Consider the following 21,992-nt stretch of genomic DNA (forward strand, 5'->3'; position numbering starts at 1 on the left):
TTACATCTAAATCTCTTATGCATTTTAAGTTAATTTTTATATGTGTTATATGATAGTGGACTAGTTTCATTATTCTGCATGTGGTTTCCCCAAACCACTTTTTGAAGAGCTGTTCCTTGATCCAGTGTATACTCTTACCTTTATCATATATTAGTTTTTTAGAGAAATGTGGGTTTATCACCGGGCTCTCAATTCTATTCCATTGTTCTGTGCCGTCTTGTTTTTTTATTTTTTTAAAGATTTATTTATTTGCATACAGAGCTGGGGTACAGGCCAGAGGAGTAGGGGCAGTGAGAGGATTCACCAGAGACAGAGTGGCAAGCAGAACAGGCAGATCGACTGAGTACACTGCTGAGGGGAGCAGGGGGCGGGTCAGGAGAGGTCTGCCACGCCATGTGGTCACTTCCAGGGCAGGCAGGGATCGAACTCATGCAGAAGTGGCTTTAGCTTCTCAGTGCTCTTCTTTAACCCGCTGTGCCACCAGGGAGGGCCTCTGTGTGTCTTGTTTTAATCTAATGCTTATGGTTTTGATCACTCTAACTTTATAGATTGAAAAGTTTGGGAGAGTGATACCTCCATTTATACTCTCTTTGTTGTCAGAATTTATTTTGGCTATTGGGGTTCTTTTGTGACTTCATATAAATTTCAAAACATTTGCTTCATTGCTTTGAAAAATGTTATTGGAATTTTGATAGGAATTGCATTGAATCTGTATATTTCTTTCAGTAACGTTAACTCTTCCAATCTATAAGCAGGGCATATTTTTTCATTTTCTATGTCCTCTATTTTTTTAACAATGTCTTATAATATTCATTGTACAAATATTTCACCTCTTTTGTTAAGTTTACTTCTAGACATTTAATTCTTTTTACTGCAAATGGGATTTTTTACTTGATTTCTTTCTCTTCTAGCTCACTTTTGAATATAGGAACACACTGAGTTTTGCATGTTGATTTTCGAACCTGCTATTTTACAGTATTGATATATTATTTGTGATTGTTTTTATTTTTCCTTTAGTGGAGTCTTAGCTATTTCCTTGTTAATTATCATGATATCTGCAAAAAGCAATAGTCTTAGCCCTCCCTGGTGGCTCAGCGGGTTAAAGCACAGCACAGAGAAGCTTAAGCCACTTCCTCATGAGTTCGATCCCCATCTGCCCTGGAGGAGATCCACATGGCGAGGCAGACCTCTCCTGACCTGCCTGCTGCTACCCTCAGCAGTGTACTTCGTCAATCTGCCTGTTCTGTACCCCACTCTGTCTCTGGTGAATGCTCTCACCCTCCGTATCTCTGGCCTGTACCCCAGTTCTGTACAAATAAATAAATAAATCTTAAAAAAAAAAAAAAAGCAATAGTCTTACTTCTTTCCAATTTGATTTATTCCAATTCTCATGCCTTACTGCCTAGCTAGGTCTTCCAATATTATGCTGAATAGTAGTGGGAGACCAAGTTTCTTAAAGAGAGACTTTTAGCCATCAAACAGTTGATTTAAAGCTCTCATTCTAAAAACATGCACTTGATTACTCTTTTATATGCTGGGCAATTTTAAAATTCTGGATATCATAAATGTTAGTTTGTAAAGATTCTAGATTCAGTTATTATTCTAAGATGAGCATGGTCTGTTTTCTTTAGAAGGAGGCAATTATCTTTGTTGAACTATGTACTGTTTGTCAGACAGCAGCTCCAGTTTCATTCAGACCTTCTTTCATTAAGATGCTTTCTGTCTGTTAAGGTATAACAGTGATCCAGAGTTTTAGGTAGAGGTTGGGTAATACAGTTAGCAGCCTTCCCAATGCCATCTGGATAGCTACCCTGCTATAATTCCTTGACTACTGCACTTAGCCCCAAGCTAAAAGCATGCTCTCCTGAAGCTCATAGCTCCCTTACTCTCCTGAAATATAGTTTGCCTGCTCTTCCTGTCCAGAGACAGTTGCTTTCAGCATTAGGTACAGATTTTATAGCAGTCTTTTTGTAGGGAGTCACATGGAGGTAGGTTCTTCCTCCAATATTACCAGAAGCATAGGTCCCCTAAAGGTTTTTATATGAGACATTAGCATGAAAAGATTTACTTTATAAAAATGCACTGGCTGCTATAAGAAGAGCCCTAAGGTATCTACAGATTTAAGGAGATCAATAAGGAGAATCTATTAGCCTAGGAAATAAAGATCATTTGGAGAAAATAAAGTATCTTGTGCACCTTGGCAATAAAGATTTTATTGAAAAATATCTGATAAATTTTTAGGATTTTCTACTAAGATATCCAAATTCCATTCATTATCTGTTGGCATTATAAACTGCTAAATATCAAGTCAACTAACACTGAAATGTGAGTCATTTGTAGTCACCTACAATCAAATTTTTAGAGAATATGATTTTACATTTTTCAATAGCTTGTTCATCGTTTTATACTCATATTGCCTTTAATCTCTGTGGGATCAAAAGAAGGATGGGCGTGCTTGTCCCAACTTTATTATGTTATTGTTTATGTTGACTTATTATTTCTCAAGATTGTCAGGTAAAGATGATGAATGCTTTTCCCACAATCAAAAGTATGATGATACTCTTTCTTTCATTAAATTATGGGGGATTACTAACTCAAGGAGTACCCACTTGATGTTTCCCTAGGTGAACAACATTATTTGTGTTATTGATATGCTCATATCAATCTGCAATTTAATGAGGTAGTCTTACTATAATATACAATCAAAAACTACAGAAATCGCTCTGATTCTTGATGGAAGTATTGTTAAAATGCATTAGTTCAATTTGTGAAAATTCATCAATCACTTGTGACATATACTTGTCGTAAATGTTATACTTCAAATAAAACAACTTAAATCTGTGAAAACTCAAATATATGTCTATTATGCCCCCTTCTCTAAAATGCCAAAAAAATGCAGGTTTTTTTTAAAGGCTAGCTTATCTTCAGTTATCCAATAGAACTCTCTCTATTCACTTTATGATCAGAGAAGTAATATGTATTGATTTTGCAAAAATTCAAACATGAAGAATAAAAACAAAAGTCATCTATTATAATTTTATCCCTTAGATACAGCACACTTTAGAATTTAATTTCAGAGGTTTATACCTCCACATTACCATATTACTAATAAATTGTCCTTTTCCAGACATTGGGCATGTCACTTGTACCAAGAGTTCTCAAAAATAAATATTATAGTCTGTCTGCTCTTTCTGTCCAGAGAGACAGTTGCTTTGAGCATTAGGTACAGATATTATAGCAGTCTTTTTTTCAGGGAGTCAGATGGAGGTAGGTTCTTCCTCCAATATTACCAAAACGATATACTGTTTTATGGCCGTTATCTATTGTTTAGGATACTATAAAATACCTGTAACTGAATTAAACATGTCTGAGCACAGCAATTTTTAAAAACTAAGTTTTTAATGTTGAAACACTAAATTTTGAACATTTAAATTTTTAAGTTTCTATTATGTCTTGCACAAAATTCAGAGTTCTTTTTCTATCCTCTATTGTTTATCACAATGCAAACCAAAAAGCTGATGTATGATGATGCAAATAAGTTAATTCTCTAAGAGACTTAATTAATTCTCTAAGAGACAAATATTGCATGATTTCATTAGGTATTAAGTATGGGAAAACAAAACCAAGAGACAAACTAAACAAAAACAAATCTTAGAATTCTAACTGTTGAACTGAGGGTTACCAAAGCGGTAGAGTGGAGGGGAATAAAGATGGGAAGTGGGGAGACAATTGGCTTTGGTACAAAATTATGGTGTCTTGGTGGTAGGTGTGATATTGTAAGCCACATATGAAGAGATGTAAATCTATACCTCTGAATCATACACTGTGTTGCAACTAATGTTACCCAATAAATAAATATACAATAATACTACAATAATAAAATTAATTCTCTAGAAGAAATGGGAATAGTCACTTTCTGATGATACAGTAATGTCTTTATTTCAATTTTTTAGAAGTCATATCATCTTCTGAGAAGGCTTTCTAGTTATTTTCTTTATCTATGTATTTATTTTTTGCTACTCCCTTACATTCTGAGAGTTTGCTCCTAACCACTCCTTTTCTTATTAAGGTAGAAGCTTCTTGTATAAAAGAGTTACTAAATTCAATTCTTAGATTGCAACATCTTAATATCATTTTCCCCACATTTTTGCATAGAATAGAAAAAATATATCCTGACTTTTCCGACAACCCTACAGTAAAAGATAAATGCTTAGCAAGAAAAACAGTTTCAAAAGAAATCAAGTTTATATTAATCCACATACCTGATGATTCACAAAGCATCACCCAACTATGCAGGTTTAAAGATAAAAATGAATGAACTACAAATATTTCAGTATCACTACATAAGTAATGTCACCTTTACTAAAAAAAAAAAAAAGCCTCATCAATAGCTTATATGCTACAAAGAGAGGATTAGAGAATGTGCTTTATCCCTTACAGTGCTGTTAGAAAATAACTACAAATGAACAACTATATAGATTTTGAAACTATTTCAACAATGGGGCCAATAAACTAACTTTCTTGAACCAAAAAAGTATCCCTTTAATTCATCAAATTAGCATAATCTCAAAATTTTTAAATATTTTATTGAAATTTAAGATCAGCACTTAAAATTTCAGATGACACCAGTATTTTAAGTAAATTACCCAAATACTTTAAAGAATTCTCTTTGTGTCAAAACATCTTGCTTTAAGAAAAGCTATTCCTAAATACATCATTATATAGATGTTATTTTATCTAGTTACTTACTGAGAGCCATGCAAGGGATTCCATGATTCGATGTTCACATCGTTCTAAATGTTTTATCATCTCTCTGGTCAAGTTGGCTTCTGCTTTAATAAAACTTTCAATCACTTTATAAAAATCAAAGGCTTTTAAATTAAGTACATTCAGAATCCATGGGAAGGACAAATCTGTTCCAGTATCAAGATTCTGTGATGTACTTCCTAAAAATGAGGAAAAAAAAAAAAACATAAATATAACTTACGTATGAAATGTTAAGCCTTGAACTACTTATTTTTACTTTGGAAAGTTTTTATCAGACCAAAAATTATAAAACAACAGAAAGCTTAAACAAGTTTTCCTTTAGAGGAGATATTTTATTCTGGAGTCCATAGACTCATAGGAAATGTCAAATTTATTTAAGTGCTTACATGCATACAGTTCATACCATATATCAAATTTTTAAAGATGTAAATACCTTAAATTTATATCAAGACAATTCACTAGTATATCCATTTAATTGTCTCTTTATTTTTGGTGTGGAAGGGAAGGATTCCTTAATAATTGCTGATTTGAGTAGTTAGGAAACTATTTTAAATGTATATTTCTTGTTACTAAGGATTTATTCTTCTAAATTTGTTTAATAAGTTTTTCTTATTAATTTTATATTTGTATTCCTATATATTTGCTTTGCAAAATTTTTTTTTGTAAAAAGTCTTACATTTGCAAAAAATACATGTGCTAAATAATATATTTTCAAAAATCATTAACAGAGGTCTCTTCTGTGTATGTGGTAGATTCTACCTCCAATTTTTGGTCTCATTCTTATAAAATGTATAGCAACATTTCCACACCAGTATTAGGGTGACTGCTCCCTAATAGGGAGGTCTATGAAAGGATTTTGGTAGGTCTATGAAAGGATTTCAATAGATATAATTCCTAAATATGGTGTAGTATAGAACAGTGAAACACTACCCCTAATATGACATGAAATAATTCAGATAACAAGACACTTATCTGAAAAGTCACTTACATAAATTTATGTAATGACCAATACATTCTTGAGGATATATCAAATATACATTTTTCCTTGATTCTATTCCTCTCGCCCCCAACAACACAACACACTTTAGGTAACTATTTTTTTTTTTTTGTACATTTTTCTTTTCCCATCTCAACTGTAATCCCCACGGGTTTCCATCGAGGTAACTATTTTTAACTTTAGATTGGACTGAACGGTTTATTTACTGAAGTTCAACTTACTGCTATATGTAGCCATTACAACCTCGAGAGCACACGCCAATAAAGACATATGAAAGATGTTGTCATTCAGCAGTTTGCTAAAGAAAAAAAAAATGATTCTGAGACATTTACTGTTATAAAAAGGAAAATTTTTTTACTAATACTAAAAAAATTTACCTAAAATTTTGAATGGATAATCGTTCTTCTTCCTGAAACAAATAAAAAATACTTAACTGAAGCTTTTGTGTATCAGCATTAACTGTTTTTTTCTACTACATTCTTTGTAACTTACGGATTTAAGCATGGATTCCATTACTCGGTAATACAATCGCACTCCAAGTTTGTATCGCTAAGAACAAAGAAAAATAAATAAGATCCCACTCTTTTATAAAAATCACAATCATTATTAGTTTTTAGAAAGCCTTCTCTTTAAATAAATCTCAGATCTTATTTGGAATATGACAACCAAGAGGTTACAAAAGCTAGCTTGCCTAAAACTCTTGCTTAACACTACCAATAAATATCAAGAGGATAGGTATGGTACCTGGCTTCCTTCATTCTATTCGAAAATACATCATTATATGCACACACACATACACACAGGATATACCTGGTACTATTGTAAACACTTTACATATCTAGTAGTTTTGTTGTGACCCAGGACATTTATTTCCAAGATAGCTATGAAAATTAATTATAATAGTATCTATCTGTAAAACCAGCACAGAAAGAAAATCAGACCCACCTGATCTTAACAGCAAAATGTCTTACCCAACAATTATGTTCCATTAGTTGAGAGAATAAACAAATTTTAGAGATAAACACACAATCACATACAAACTATATTCCTTCATGCAAAATTACAAGTGCAAATTTCATAAATTCAAAAAAGAACTTTTATATGACTGTTTACATCAAAAAATAAAACCTCTCTACACTGAAAGATGTATAGAAGATTATAGTATAAAGTTTTTCAAATAAAGTTTATCATAAATAGCAGCATACACAGGCAACTGGAATAGAGTTTATATGCCAATATGTTTTACTACTAGACAAATACTAAAATACTATGTATACAATTTGAACAGATGTTGCATTCGAAATTATTTATTATAAAGTGGCACTACTCAAAATGAACTCAAGTTACCTGAGATCCAATTTCCACACAACCCTGTCCCACAGCTTCAGCAAATTTCTCTTTAAAGATGTATCCAATATCCTTCACTCTTTTCAGGATGCTTTCTTTTGGATTCACTGTGCAGTTCTTTAAGAAGGAAACAGAAATTAATGTTGAAGGACACTGTTTAATATCATTAACATTTTCTGCTCTATAATGTATATACTTTACAGTTTCAGTTGTTTAGATTACAAAAGCATTTCCACAATAACTAGGTATACAAATCTATTGGAAATAAGCAAAAAATAGAATTCCAGTTTTGGGTGTTTGTAAACAAAACACTAGAGCACAAATGAAAAAGGCGATCTAAATTTTTGCTTTATTTGCTTTATTCCTTTAATTAAATAAAAGTCTCATAAACCCTATAAAATATCTTCAATTAAAAGTTACATTAGAATGCATGCTATCCCAAAAAAAGCAAATGATGAAGGATTTATATTGGTTATCATTTTAAACTTCAGAAGAGTTGGAATGACCTAAATAACTTAGCTACATTTTTTAAAACACATGATAGAAATGGTTACAAGTCTAATATATGTATCATGTGGGGTATATGTACCAAATTTAATAATAAAAACATACTACAAGACAATTGATAGAATGCATATTAGGGGCCTCTGGTGGTGCAAGGAGTTAAAAACGGTTCAGTACTATGAAGCTATCTATAGCCACTTCAGCACCAGTTCAATCCCCAGCCAGGGAGTTACCCACATGGAACTCCTATCTTGTTACCCACAGACCTCTCCAGTCTTGCCTGCTGCTCCCCTCAGCATATTTCAGTCAATCTGCCTGTTCTGCTCCCCACTCTGTCTCTGGTCAATCTCTCACACCTGTACCCCAATCCTCTAGCCTGTACCCCAGTTTCTGTATGCGTAAACAAACCTATCTTTAAAAAATAAGACATATGAGTACAGACAGGTTATTATTCTTTTAATATTTATTATTATATCTTCTAAAAGTTTTAAGTGCTAGCTAGCTATGTTTGGGAAATATTCTTGCACTATAAATAGCCAATAAAGAAAAGCAACTTTATGCAAGTTGATCCTATATATTATCAATTTTGAGTGAACATAATTGTGAATATGATGGCAGAAATTACTTTAATAATATTTGGGGGGATGTAATAAAAAAGATGGCAACAGAACATGATAAAAATCACAAGCATTAAAATAAATGTTAACTACAGAAAGCACATAGTTTACTTGAATAAGGCAAAATTTAGTTAAGTTTTCTGGCCTTATCCAATTCCCCAGAATGAACATTTCAGTAGGTCCCAACCCTCGCCTATATTTAAATAAGGCGTTATAGAAGCAAGCAAATAATACAGATGCTAGTTTTTGTTCTTTCTCTTCTGCTTTCTTGTTGAGAGGGGAAGAGGGTAGCAGTGGCCCTTCAAAAACTAAATTCATGGTCTATCTGAAGTTAAAAACTGCAATGTGGAGAGACACAGGCAAGAATGAAAATGGTTGAACATAGAATAAAAAAAGACATCATATATCTGACAAATATTAAAGCTATTAAGACAATAAAGCAAAACAAAAGTCCTGTAAATTTATTTCAAATTCACACTCTCTAAAGGAATTATTAAAAGATGTATCTGAGGAAAGAAAATAATCTTAAAAACAAGGTTTAAGTTGCAAGAAAGGTGAGCAAAGTAAACAGCAAGCATGAGAAAACTTAAAATTAACACTAAATAAAACAATACTGCTACTATTATCTAATTTGGATGGCTTAAAAAAATAAGAAACAACTATATGTATATTGTATATTGGTTGGGATATGCAAAATGCTCTGAATTTGAACTTTCAATTTCAAATTTCTGTGCTAATATAAAATAAATGTTTCATGTAAGGCTTACATTAAAATAGGAAATGAGATTTTCTGATGGTTGGTCACTTGCTGAGTTTAAGATCATCATTAATTGTTGTATAGTATTCATAACAGTCCTAGAGGGAAAAAATAAGAAGCCATGTTAGGAAATAAGAGAAAAAAATGAACTGCATTTATCTCACAAATAAAACATATCTTCAAACTCACTATCTGCACTATCTAAAAATAAGATACTCTCTGAAATAAGATACTACAAAATAGTGTACTGCCTTTTACAAGGAATTACATTTTGATTATTATCTTCAAGAAAGGATATGTATGTAATCAGCAAGTTTATAATAATAGTGCTAGTACACTTATTAAAACTACATAACAATAAAATATTAATTGGCGAAACTAAGGACAGTATCTTAAAGAGAAAATATATAAACTGCCTCAAAATGATAATCTCTTAAGAAAATGTTATATTATTTAATATTAATTTTTCTCCAAATAAATACGGGAAGACACTTAGTAACTCAAGTAAAATAACAAACTTCTTTATATAGATCTTCAAAAAGCACCGATAATCTCAGAAGTCACCATTGTAATGGAGTATTATATCATACAAATACCTCTCTTAAGATACTGTTATAATTCTGGGTGTGCATGTACACACAGTATGTAGTAAATTTTAATTATCTAATTTTGAAGCAGTAGTCGGACTACTGTAGGTATGTTTTAATGATGCAAATAACTGTAGAATGTATGACTAAAAGGATACCTAAATATTATATAGGAAAATATGTCAAACAGTCAAGCTGAGAACTGTTTTCTACATTTCTTTACCTTTTAAATACACTGCTTCTATAATTTGTTATGTTCTTTAATCCACTTAAATAAGCCACATTGACTTAAACCACAAAAGTCCTTACATACTTATTCCAATACTTGGCTTCCTTGAAACATTTGATACAAACACTTGCTCTTCCCTTAAATTCTTTCCCGATCTTGCCTTTTTTGGGGCTGCATTCTGGGCTCCCAAATATGTCTCCTGTTCTCTTTAACTTTAATCTAGTTTTCAAATTCTAGTATTCATTAGGGCTCTGTTCTAAGCCACCTATTCCTAGTACATACTCTTTACTTCGTTTTGTTAATTGGTGATTCCTAAATCTATAAGGTCCCTCTATTCTATAACTTACTATTTATCTTCTTTATATCATACAAATACCTCAAGAATAATAATCTAAATATAAATTCATTAGTTTATCAAACCTGTTCACACTCCTTCATCCCCATTGCCTACTTCATGTTAAGCATCTCTAAAAGCCATTACTACAATAAAGTAGTTCAGAGATTTTGACTATGTCTATCTATAGCAGTAGAGTTAAAGCATGTGTATTTTGAATAAATTTCCTAAGGTTATTGTAGCTGATTAAGACTATGACAGATTAATAGATCTCTATCCATATCCTCCTTAGCCCATCCCTTAAAAACTATTACCCATGTAAACTTTCCCAAATCAAGTCTGGTTTTATTCTTATATTAACTTAACACCCATTTATAGCAGCAAGTGATATCATGCACAAGTTAGAGTCTAAATCTTTGAGTATTATATATAAGGCTTTTCATGACTTAGAAGCCATCATCCTTCTATTCTGCAATTTCATCTATTTCATATTCAATGAATACAGAGCTACTAATAGTTCCTCCAATATAAAATGTTACTTTATACTTCCATGCCTTTGTGTATGCTGGCACTACTCCCTACCATGCTAGTCCAGTCCCCACTGACATGAAACCTTTCATATTTTAAAATGTAGTTCAAATATCATTTTATAAAGCTGTTTCTGTGCCATCTCATAAATGTGTTATAATCTATTACTACACTTACACGAAAATGTATTTTTGTGTGTGCATACAGTCACCTGAAAATATCAATGATGACATATTATACACCTATTATACTAGGTCCTAATTATTAAATGGTGAACAAAAAAAGTTAAAGTCTGTGTGGTATGAAACTTAAAGACTTTTGCATAAATAAGCAAAAACACTAGTTGATAATTACAAACTATAATATGAAGTTACAAAATGAAGTTATGAAGAAAACAATCCTATCCAAAGGAAAATACTTCAGAAAGAAATCATTTACAAAATTTTATTTGTGTTAAACCTAAAGGAAGAATATCAGTGGTAATTCATGGAAAGAGAAAGAAAAGCATTTTAACAAAAAAAATGAAGGTTCTCATGTACAAACGAAGGGCATGATGAATTCAGAAACTAAATGAGAAATGAGAAGGGAAAAGAAGTTGAAGTTAGAGAGGCACAAAATAATTGATTTGTAAGGAATTTGCATTGTATTTATTTCAATAATAGGAAGCAATCAGAAGACAGAACAGCAAAATGAACATGATGATCCAATATACATTTGGGGACTCGGTGGAGGAACTGATTTGATTATAAAGAAAAAAGAACAGTGATAGGAGTAGAAGTAGCAAATTAATTAGTAGGCCATAGCAAAAAATTTCAGAAAAAAACTATCTAGGACAAGAGTGCTGAAAGTAGAAATGGAAAACAGTAGGTTTAAGACTCCTGAAATATTTGAGAGTTAGAATCAACAATACCTAGTAACAAATTAGATGTTGGAAGTAAGTGAAGACAAGGACATTGAAAAAATGATTGTAATCCTTCTACATTATATGCAAAGTAAATGGCCATACTTTTTGAATTTACTGAAATGGAATACATTTCTATTCTAGGTTTATATTCCTTAAGGACAGACAGAACTGGCAAAATAGTTGTAATGTAAAAATCACTCAATATATATTTGTTGCATATTGATACAAATAAGTGAAACAAATTAACAAACCCAAAGCAAACAATTATAATGAAAATCAGAAGAAAATTCATACCTAACTGGAGTCTGTGGGAGAATCATGTTTAGCTCTTCATCAGGGTTACTTTTTCTTGGCGTTCTCTGAATTTCAAAGCTAAATAATAAGCAAAATCCGGCAGAAAAATTATAATGTGTGCTACATGAATCAACAAAGAAGTACTATACCTTCTTCATTCTCACAAAATCATATTAAAATAGGCCAAGGAAGTTACAGCAGATGGAAGAATAGAAAAATAAGAGACCAGTATCATTATTTCAACAACTGTCTTTTAGTATACATCTTAAGAATTATATTCAGCTAACAGAAAGACAGCTAATACAAAGAACAATTCACACTCAACGTGAATATGCTTGTTAATAAATTATACACTTAGAATACTGTTAATTTTTCTTATAATTAGCTTTACAAATAATATTTGAATTTATTATAAATGATATTTCAAAGTCATTTATAATAAAATAATGTTTTAAAAGTTATGCTATATAAAAACCTAAATTTAAATCTACCTCTATCAAAATAAACTGACAGTAAAAGAACATTAACAAAAATATACTATGTACAATACCTGTCTATAGGATCAGCCTGAAGAGTTTTATCATGATCCAGAAATAATCTTGCATCTAGATCTTTACTTTTAAGGTAAATTTCTTCATATTGTTTAGAGAGACTTTCCACCTCAAAAAAAAGGGGGGGAGGGAAATTATCTTTTCATGCCATTGAACCTTTTAGAATGTACATGTACAAATTTGTTTAAAGAATTTTGTTAATTTTAAATTTACAATATGAAGAGTTTATATTCAATATTTATATTCAATGAAAAAAATTGCATATTTTTTCAACTCGATTTTCAACCTACTCTATGCTTATACCCTAATTCATTAGAATTTTATATAATGATTACCAATGTCACAAATACTGAGATGGAATTATAAGATTAAAAATAGGTATTACTACTAACCACTTAACTGAAACACCTCATATATCCCTTACTTTTACTATGCTAGGCTTACCAATGTAAAGTATTTTTCAAACAATGTACCAAATCCTCTAGATTTTATGTTATGCTTATCATAAATTCACTGGTTCATTCTACTACCCTTCAGTTAGTTAATGTGGACAAGCAAAGTAGCTCAATTTGCACAATTAACATAACACAGTATTTATTGCCAATGTTAAACAACTTTTCAATTATTATAATCTGTAATTTTTATAATAATTTATGATTCATAATCGTCTAATCATAACTTCAAACCAATGCCAAATAGGTAGCTAATAGGTAGCTATTTGGCATACCTTCTAGTTCAATTTATAAAGTGCTTTTAACCTGAGGGAACTAACGCTTCATTCTAAGGGGAAAAATCCATTTAAATGTAAACTTTTTGTCTCTGTAAGTTTATTGAGCAGAATAATCTTTCATATTTAAATTTAATATGTCACTGCCCTTTTTTAGAGAGACATTAGTATCAAACACAGAATCATCAATCTAACTACCTAATCATTTTGTTGTTTTGACTATTTCTAGGTGTTGTATAACACCATTTTTATCACTACATATTTGCTCTTTTTATCATTTATGTAAGCATCTTCTTTATACATTTTACCTTATCACATAAAAGCTGCTGTGTTCTCACAGAAAAGGCAAGGTACTTGAGGCAAAAATGTGAGGCAAAGAGACAGGTGGCTGACACCAACCAATGTAAAACATTTCTACAGCACAACTGGTAGTAATTTCAACCAAATTTATTTTCAATTAAGCAGTTTTTAAAAATACTGGAAAGAGATGTTCCAAAATACAGTAATATCAATAATGTTGATAGTATTAAATATGGAGCTATGCTTAAGAAGATGCACAACAAAGCAAATCATAATCAAATTTGAAAGTTCACATTTAGTTATATTTAAATATTTAATGGCATTAGAAAATCAAAAGCCTACATTTTAATTTTTGAAAGATTTTAGTACAATCAATTAAAATGATGCTTATTTACACATTTGAGTATATGATATTCAAGAGGAATTTTTTGTTGCTATATAAAGTTGGTTCATCACAATTCAATTAAGATTTCTTTTCTAGGGAAAAAAACATTTAATATTCAGGAATGTAATCTTAGTAAATTTAAACAACTTGCCCTCCTTCCTGAAAGCCCTTAAACATTAACTTTTAATTAATTTTTCTTTCAGATTACCTCTGGAAGTCCATTGGAAGTTACAATTCCAAGAGAATTCATAAAAGGTATAAAATTTTTGAAATAAACATTTTTCACCTGTAAAAGATAGTTTTAAAAGACCATTAAGTTTTTTTAAAAAAAATCTGTCTTAATACTAAAATGAAAATATTAACTGGCATTTTAAACAATTACTTAAATTAAATTTATAATAAACTCAATTATTTTTAAGTGAGACATTTTAGGCTCTAAAATGAAGATGGAGTTACTAATTAAATGGGATGCATGGCAAGAAAACATGTTGATAGCAAATTCAATTTTCCACATTTAACAAATGATAAAAGTGATGAGCAACTAAAAATATTAAGCAACCTGATTAAAGTTGTAATTAGGAAATGGCAAAACTGGAAATAAAACCCAACATATCTACTGCCAAAGCACTCTACATTGTCTTTGTTTTCTCCCCAAATTTTAGCTTTAGGTTATTTCACACGTCATTTGAAGCATGCTTAAAGAATATCAACTCAATTTTTTACCATAAATTTAGAAAAGCAACATATTTTTATATGAAAATAAATTCACACACAAAAATAGCACTCAAAACTAAATGAAAAAATGAGCAATGCAGTTTCATGAAAAAACATTTCATTTCATATTTAACTTGTATAATAAAGACTATGCTCACAAAATCTACAGTTTAAACAACTTACTTTTCTTCATTCAATTTTCTATTCCAAATTTAGGGTCCACATTTATTAAGGTGGAAATAATTTAATATCAGTTTCTATATTCTATATCACGAATAAATCACCAAAATGAATCTTTTTGAATACTTACTAGATTTGCCTACTAATTAACTCCCATTTACCTAGGATATTTATGTTAGGTGAGTAGTTCTGACCAACCAATTAATATGATTAATAACTATACAATCATAAAAAAAATCTAGCCAACAGTTAAAAAATCCAAAATTATATGCAGATAATCAGTGTCAATTTCAACTACCAAAGTTTAGTCAACTATACTTTTAAAAACATTACTACAAAAACTCTAAATATAAAAAAATTATCTGAAATGAGAAGTAATTGAATAACTTATTTCTGATTTTAAAAATGAAATTTTACAAGTATTTCTAAAATCTAGAAATTAACCAAGAGTTAGAAACTTGCTTTTCTTCCTATTCACTACATTGGATTAAGTAACAAAGTGTAATAAAGAAAATATTTCAAATACATTCATCATTATTAGCAAAAATGATTTTGATTCTAGCACAGTAAACATATATTTACAATACTGACACATCTCTATCTATCTCTATGTCCACATATTTATTGAAATTAACAAAACCCAGAGTGCTAAAACCCAGATATCTTAACAAATCTTTTCTAAAACTTCTTAAGCTAGATTTTAAAATTGTAACCCATTTCAGTCCCCCAGATGACAGAGAAATTTCAAGGATGTAGCATTGTATAGGTCTGGTGGTAATGAACTGGGAAAAATGAAAATCTGTAAAATCTATTATGATATAATGAAAGTAGCACTGATAGCAAATGTCTCAATGTCCAGACTCTTGTTAGTGGTCACTTATCAATCTCTTTAATGAGTAAGCTTGCTTACTCATTAAAAGAAGGCTGAGCACATTATTTGTAAGATTCCTTCAATTTCTAACATCCTAAATTTTATGAAAATGATAAGCAACTCTTGTGTGTTCAGGTGTATTCTGTACCAGCCATTAATACCTAGTGTAATATTTAGAAAGAGAGCAATTACAGAAATGCTAAATAGAATTTTAATGTAGGGGCCTCCCTGGTGGTGCAAGGGTTTAAGATGCAGCACTATGAAGCTATCCACAGCCACTGCAGCATGAGTTTGATCTGTCCAGGCAGTGATCTACATGATGCAGCAGACCTCTCCTGTCTCATCCTCTTCTCTCCTCAGTAGTGTATTTTAGTAGATCTGCCTGTTCTGCTACCCACTCTGTGTCTGGTGAATCCTCTTACCCCCTGAGTCTCCTGCCTACACCCCAGCTCTTACATGTACTAATAAATAAATCTTTTTAAAAAGAGAATTTTAATGTACACATCAATAAACAAAAACACTAGTTTTCTTAGCAAATTACTTTAAAACATCAGGGACATCAGTAACCACAGACAAACTGACAAATTTATTTGAAAACTACTCTCTTAAAGTATATTTCAGTGATTTTCAGAGTAAGAAAGCTACTCTGTTTAAAATCAAAGTAACTGAAAATGAAATTAATTTTTTCTAAACATTTTGCTACTATACGAGTTAGCACAAATGAAAGAACAAGTTGTTATAAAAAAATATAGAGACTGTTACACTGAATTTAACTATTTTAAGGAAATTATGAAGTTAAATTACCTCATCTATGTTACATTCATGTTCTTTACAGAGAACTTCAATAATTCTTGTATCATTTTCTAGTTGTTTTGCTATCCGTGCACTCCTGTTCTGACCTCGTCTTGGAGTTCGAGGTGAACCATTAATAGGTATTACAGCTGTTTCTGTTAAAATGGTAAATTAGATAAGAACAAAAGTATATTTCACTATATAAAATAATGAATTCTAAGTTGAAAGCTCAAACAATCTTGATAAAAATTCAGCCATTTTTACATATAAGGTTTCATTAAAAGACTAACGGTTTTATCTATTTATTGAATATCAATTATAAGTTATGTACTGAAAAGTTTTTGCCAGCCCTATTCTCTTCTATCCCTAACTAGTCCTCAAAAATATAAAATACTTAAAGCTCCTAGCCAAAAAGAAACAAGGCAAGGCAAGCAGTCAGGTTACCAACTAATTATATGTGTAGTCTACTCAATCTGCAAGGGGAAAACATTTCTGTATTAACCATTTTTAAAAATAACAAGCAAATATTTATGAATTCAATTACTAGATATAGTACAAAAATAAAATACTAAGGTTTTGGCATATAGCATATATTATGATGCCTTTAAAAGACATGTAAATAAATGATAGTGTTATAATCAACCATGACTTAAAATCAGTGTTTTGGTATATTTTGAGTAATGCCAACTGTGAGCTGAATATGGACTCAACTATTAAAGAGATTACAGATTTACAATATAAAAAGCTTTTAGGCTTGAATCAACAGTTTACAAGTCACTGAAGAACCTGTCAAACTATATCACATGATATAACTGGTAAAATTAAACCAAGGAAACTCAACATGACAAACCACCTGATTCTTTAAATAAATAAAGTTCAAGAAAAAAATCGGTAAAACTTTTTAAAAAGGCATAGAATCATATCTACCAATCACAAAGTATAGAGATTATTGAATTCTGATTTAGTCAACCTGTAAAAAAAATTTTAATTCTTTTTATAAGACTATTGAATGTACGAACACAGAGAATGTTTGGTGGTATTAAGGAATCACTACTCATTCATTTTTTGGTGTAATAATGGTACTGTATCATATATTTTTTAAAGTCTTTATCTTTTCAAGGTAGATACTGAAATTTATAAGGATAAAATGGTATGCAAAGATGTACTTCAAAATAATAGAAATGGTGTAACTGGGCAGTAAATGGGCTACATGTTGACTATAAATTATCTGTTGATTCTAGGTAATAAGTAAGTTAAGACTTATTATACTACTTTCAGATTCACCTGAAATTCCCCACAATAAAAAGCTAATTAAAAGTTACCATAGTCAATTAACAAGTCAATTAACTCCACACTTAATATACTGTTTAACATAATACTTAGAGAATTATGTACATTAAAATTATCTAAAAGAACAAAGCCTGTCACCTTAAGTAACATTCTACATCAACTTATAAAGTTATTACATTGAAGAAAGATGGGAAAGAATATAAAGGAAAGTTTTTTAAAGGTTCAGAAAACTCTGTCATATGTTTATTGCTTTCTATAATTTTCCCTCTATTTGGAATGTGGTTTTTTCTAAGACAAGCTGCTTTCTCTGACAAATCATGCTCAACAAACTTCAAAATTTTGCAGCCACTTTAACAGTCCTTTGAAATTTTCATTCAGAATTAATTTAGCAATAGTAATTTTTATTTAAGTACACTTTGTATCTCTAACCCATAAAATAGGTCAATGACAGTTCACTACACACAAAAGTCACATAACTGGCCCTCCCTGGCGGCGCAGCGGGTTAAAGCACTGCACTGAGAAGCTAAAGCCACCTCCGCATGAGTTCGATTCCCGCCTGCCCTGGAGGTGACCACATGGCGTGGCAGACCTCTGCTGGCCCGCCCGCTGCTCCCCTCAGCAGTGTACTTCGTCTGATCTGCCTGTTCTGCTCCCACTCTGTCTCTGGTGAAGCCTCTCACCGCCCCTGAGTATCTGGCCTGTACCCCAGTTCTGTATGTACAAATAAAATAAATCTTTAAAAAAAAAAAAAAGTCACATAACAACTACAGCATAATAAAAACTTAAGACCACTGCCCCTTGCAGTTTCATTCATACCTGTGCCTTGCCTCTTGATTTGCGTTTTAATGGGAATGCTTTCCCTTCATTTCCCTTAACACTCAAAACCTACTTACTCTTCAAAGTTCAACTCAAATGTCACCTTTTATGTGATCTCTTCCTTGTAATCCAGCTGGAAACTTTCCATCTTCTGAATTCCCATGTATTTTATCCTATACCATGTATTATAATTACTTATTTCCTTGTCTAACCTCTCTGCCCATACCTTATGTTACCAGAAGGTAGAGTCCAAGTCTGATTTATTATTATCTCTTCAGTTCTAGCATCATGTTTTGGATATAACCACCACTCAATAAACAACTACGTAATAATAAGGAAGAAAGGGCATAAATTATTTTAAATACTTACTATATGGTTCTTTGAGCAATGCAGGAGGTGAGAGTTTGATAAAATAGTCAAGGACACATAGCATTAACTGAAACGATATCACCAGATCATCTTCCATTTGAAGTACTTTCCCTATATATATATATTAAAAAAAAAAGGTTTCATATTTTTTAAGTTTCACACAGATCTCTAACTCAGACAAATTATGGGGATAGGCATATGAGTATATATAGGTAGATTTATACTCATTTATTCAACAACCATTACAGAGCTATTAAAGATATTGGGAATAAAAATTCAAGTCAGATTTGAAATATGTAAACACATACAGAAAATTATATAAAGCTATGAAATTTAAGTCTATTCTGAAAATTTACACTTGCATATTATAATCACAATTCAGTCCCAATATATAATTCCTTCTGGTTTTTGATTTTTTAGACTTACTTCCAATTTTGGTAAAAGCCACAGAATTTATTACTTTTGAAAATAATTTTGACATATGTCCCATGCTAATCTTAAATTCTATTTCATTATGAAATCCCATATATTTTCAATTTTAATTCCATTCTAAAATATTACAATAACCAAGACCACAAAATATATAGTGGTAAAATAATAAAATTGGTATATAATTATAAAGTCATTTATAAAGCATTTAGATTGAATTCTTCAAAGTCAATAAAATAAATATACAATTAGAAAACTGTAAGAAATATATAACTTAGAGAAAAAGTAATATAATTATACAAAATATACAAACCATGATCAAATAACATATTTGCTATGGCTCTACTATGCTTTCTTTTAAAACCCACTTTCTACCACATGAATATCTAAGTGTTCATTAGATAACTAATAATAATCTCAATAAATAGGGAAGGTATAGAAACTAATGAGAAAATAGATAACCCATGAACCAGGTAAATTTCTAAGATCCATAGGTAAGACAAATAACATGTTTATAATACACTAAAATATATCACAGAGGTAAAGAATAGTATCAAGAAGTTTAAGTAAAAAACAGAAGAGTAAAGTCATATCAAAGAAATTCTCCCTTCTAAATACCTAATAAAATGAAAGAAAAAAATGTGCTGGGTAAGTGTTAGCACCAAATCCAAATTTGAGATATTGACACAGAGGGTATGCTTATTTTTAATTCTTCATATTCAACAGGAGTAGAAACTGTTGATGGAGAAGGGTAAAGGAGGAAGTAAACAATTACAGCTCATTTTCTGACACATTGAGACTAGAGTATATTGTGCTGAATACTACTAAGAAAATAAGATATAACAGGATAAAAGTATTCTGTTTAGGCCTTCCTTGGTGGCACAATGGATTAAAGCATGGCACCTCTCCTGACCCACTTGCTGCTCCCCTCAGCAGTGTATTTCAGTATATCTGCCTGTTCTTCTCCCCAGTCTGACTCTGGCAAATCTTCTCACCCCCTGCACCTGTGGCCAGTACTCCAGTTCTGTATGTATAAATAAATAAATCTTTTTTTAAAAAGTATTCTGTTTAGAATTAATTCGCATAAAAATATGAGGACAAAAACTTGTACCCTTCCAATAAACTCTCCATATTCTTCCTCACCCTCTAACAAAAAGGTAACATTACAAAAGGCCTGTTTTCATACTGTAATTCTTTGGGGCATACAACTAGTCACAGGTACAGTGCAAATAAGGGAGATTCAGCAACACTACCCCAGAGAAAACAGAACATTAGGTAAAACTGCCCATATAATGTTGTGTAACATGGGGGGAGAGGGGGAAGCACAGTTATTATGCATATAATTATATAGGGGAAAAAAATAGATCACAACAAAAGAAGGGTGAGAAAGCAGAAAGAATTTAGAAGAATATCTAATGAAGAAAATACCCTATCAATATTTGCATTAAGAATTTTAAAAACACAAATTATATAAAAACAGGAAACTAGAAATATTAAGAAAAAAACTGAAACCCAGTATCAACATTACATTGTTTAGCTCAAGTAGAAGATAAACAATAGTCAATATGTAAGAAAAAAACAAATGATTAGAACGACATGATAAAAACTAATATATATGGAGGATAAAAACAACCCAATATGAAATAGTTGACATTCCCAAGTCAGATCAGAGTAATATTATACCTAATGGAATAGAATGATACTAAATATGGGCTATGTTAAGATTTATCTGAAAAGAAGACACTTCTGTTTAAAAAGAGACAGTGTTCCCTTCTCATTTCTTACACAATATCAAAAATCAAGAGATGTCCTGATAGAGATACTGAACCACAGGAGGGGGAAAAAATGTACAATTTTTTAAAAAGCAAATAAGGATGCCCTCAGATTTTTCAATAGAAATACTCAGTGCCAAATAATAGTGTCATAAGAACACCATCCAAGAACAGGATTCAAGGCTAAACTGTTCTTCAAGTACAAAAGCTATGAGTATGACTCATAAAAACATGCCAAACTAGGAAAAACGGTTATAAAAAGCCTTCTTTGAAAAATTCTTTCATGGTAAAATCTAGCCAGGTAAGGATAAATCAAAGAAGTAGCAAAGCTATGATACAAGAACGATAATAAACTCAAACCATTAATATATAGGAATGATAGCAAACAAGTTATATATTTTAAATATATAATTATAGAACAGAATGTAAATGCCATAACCCTGACTACATAATAGTAACAAGCAAGTAAAAGTGATTAATAGGGAGGTAAGAGGAAAAATTAGAACACTAACATTATTTTTCTTCAAAGCACATTAACATAAACCACTTTAAATTAAAAAAAAAATAAAGATTCTAAATTCTTGTTTTTCATGTCAGAGAAATAATTTTAGGAAATAATATAGCTTAAGTTACAAAATAGTTTGCTAAATTTCAAACAGTTATTTTCTTCTGCAAAATCTGAGTAAAATATTTATATTTTAAATGTACCAGTAGAGGCTCTCCCTGGTGGCACAGCAGGTTAAAGCACAACACTAAGAAACTAAAGCCACTTCAACATGAGTTTGATCCCAGCCCAGGAGGTGAACACATGTTGTGGCAGACCTCTCCTGACCCGCCCTGCTGCTTCCCTCAGCAGTGTTCTTCATTGATCTGCCTGCTCTGCTCCCCACTCTGTCTCTGGTGAAGCCTCTCACTGCCCCTGCACCTCTGG

The 21,992-nt window shown here is 31.1% G+C and overlaps 1 protein-coding gene across 2 annotated transcripts in view; it reads right to left on the reverse strand.

The window, feature by feature from the left end:
- RB1 (retinoblastoma 1) overlaps window positions 1–21,992 on the reverse strand; it is a 132,302-nt gene that overhangs the window by 72,476 nt on the left and 37,834 nt on the right. For both annotated transcript variants that reach the window (XM_004680254.2, XM_012723286.1), the window contains 11 exons: window positions 18,861–18,971; window positions 16,398–16,540; window positions 14,037–14,114; window positions 12,416–12,525; window positions 11,866–11,943; window positions 9,000–9,087; window positions 7,112–7,228; window positions 6,257–6,313; window positions 6,142–6,173; window positions 5,986–6,062; window positions 4,750–4,946 (listed from right to left, as the gene is read on the reverse strand). In XM_004680254.2, coding sequence (XP_004680311.1) covers window positions 4,750–4,946; window positions 5,986–6,062; window positions 6,142–6,173; window positions 6,257–6,313; window positions 7,112–7,228; window positions 9,000–9,087; window positions 11,866–11,943; window positions 12,416–12,525; window positions 14,037–14,114; window positions 16,398–16,540; window positions 18,861–18,971 — 1,088 coding nt within the window. The remainder of the gene's footprint in view (window positions 1–4,749; window positions 4,947–5,985; window positions 6,063–6,141; window positions 6,174–6,256; window positions 6,314–7,111; window positions 7,229–8,999; window positions 9,088–11,865; window positions 11,944–12,415; window positions 12,526–14,036; window positions 14,115–16,397; window positions 16,541–18,860; window positions 18,972–21,992) is intronic.

This window comes from Condylura cristata, unplaced genomic scaffold (assembly GCF_000260355.1).
Source record: "Condylura cristata isolate star-nosed mole 26May11 unplaced genomic scaffold, ConCri1.0 scaffold00010, whole genome shotgun sequence".
Taxonomy (NCBI): domain Eukaryota; kingdom Metazoa; phylum Chordata; class Mammalia; order Eulipotyphla; family Talpidae; genus Condylura; species Condylura cristata.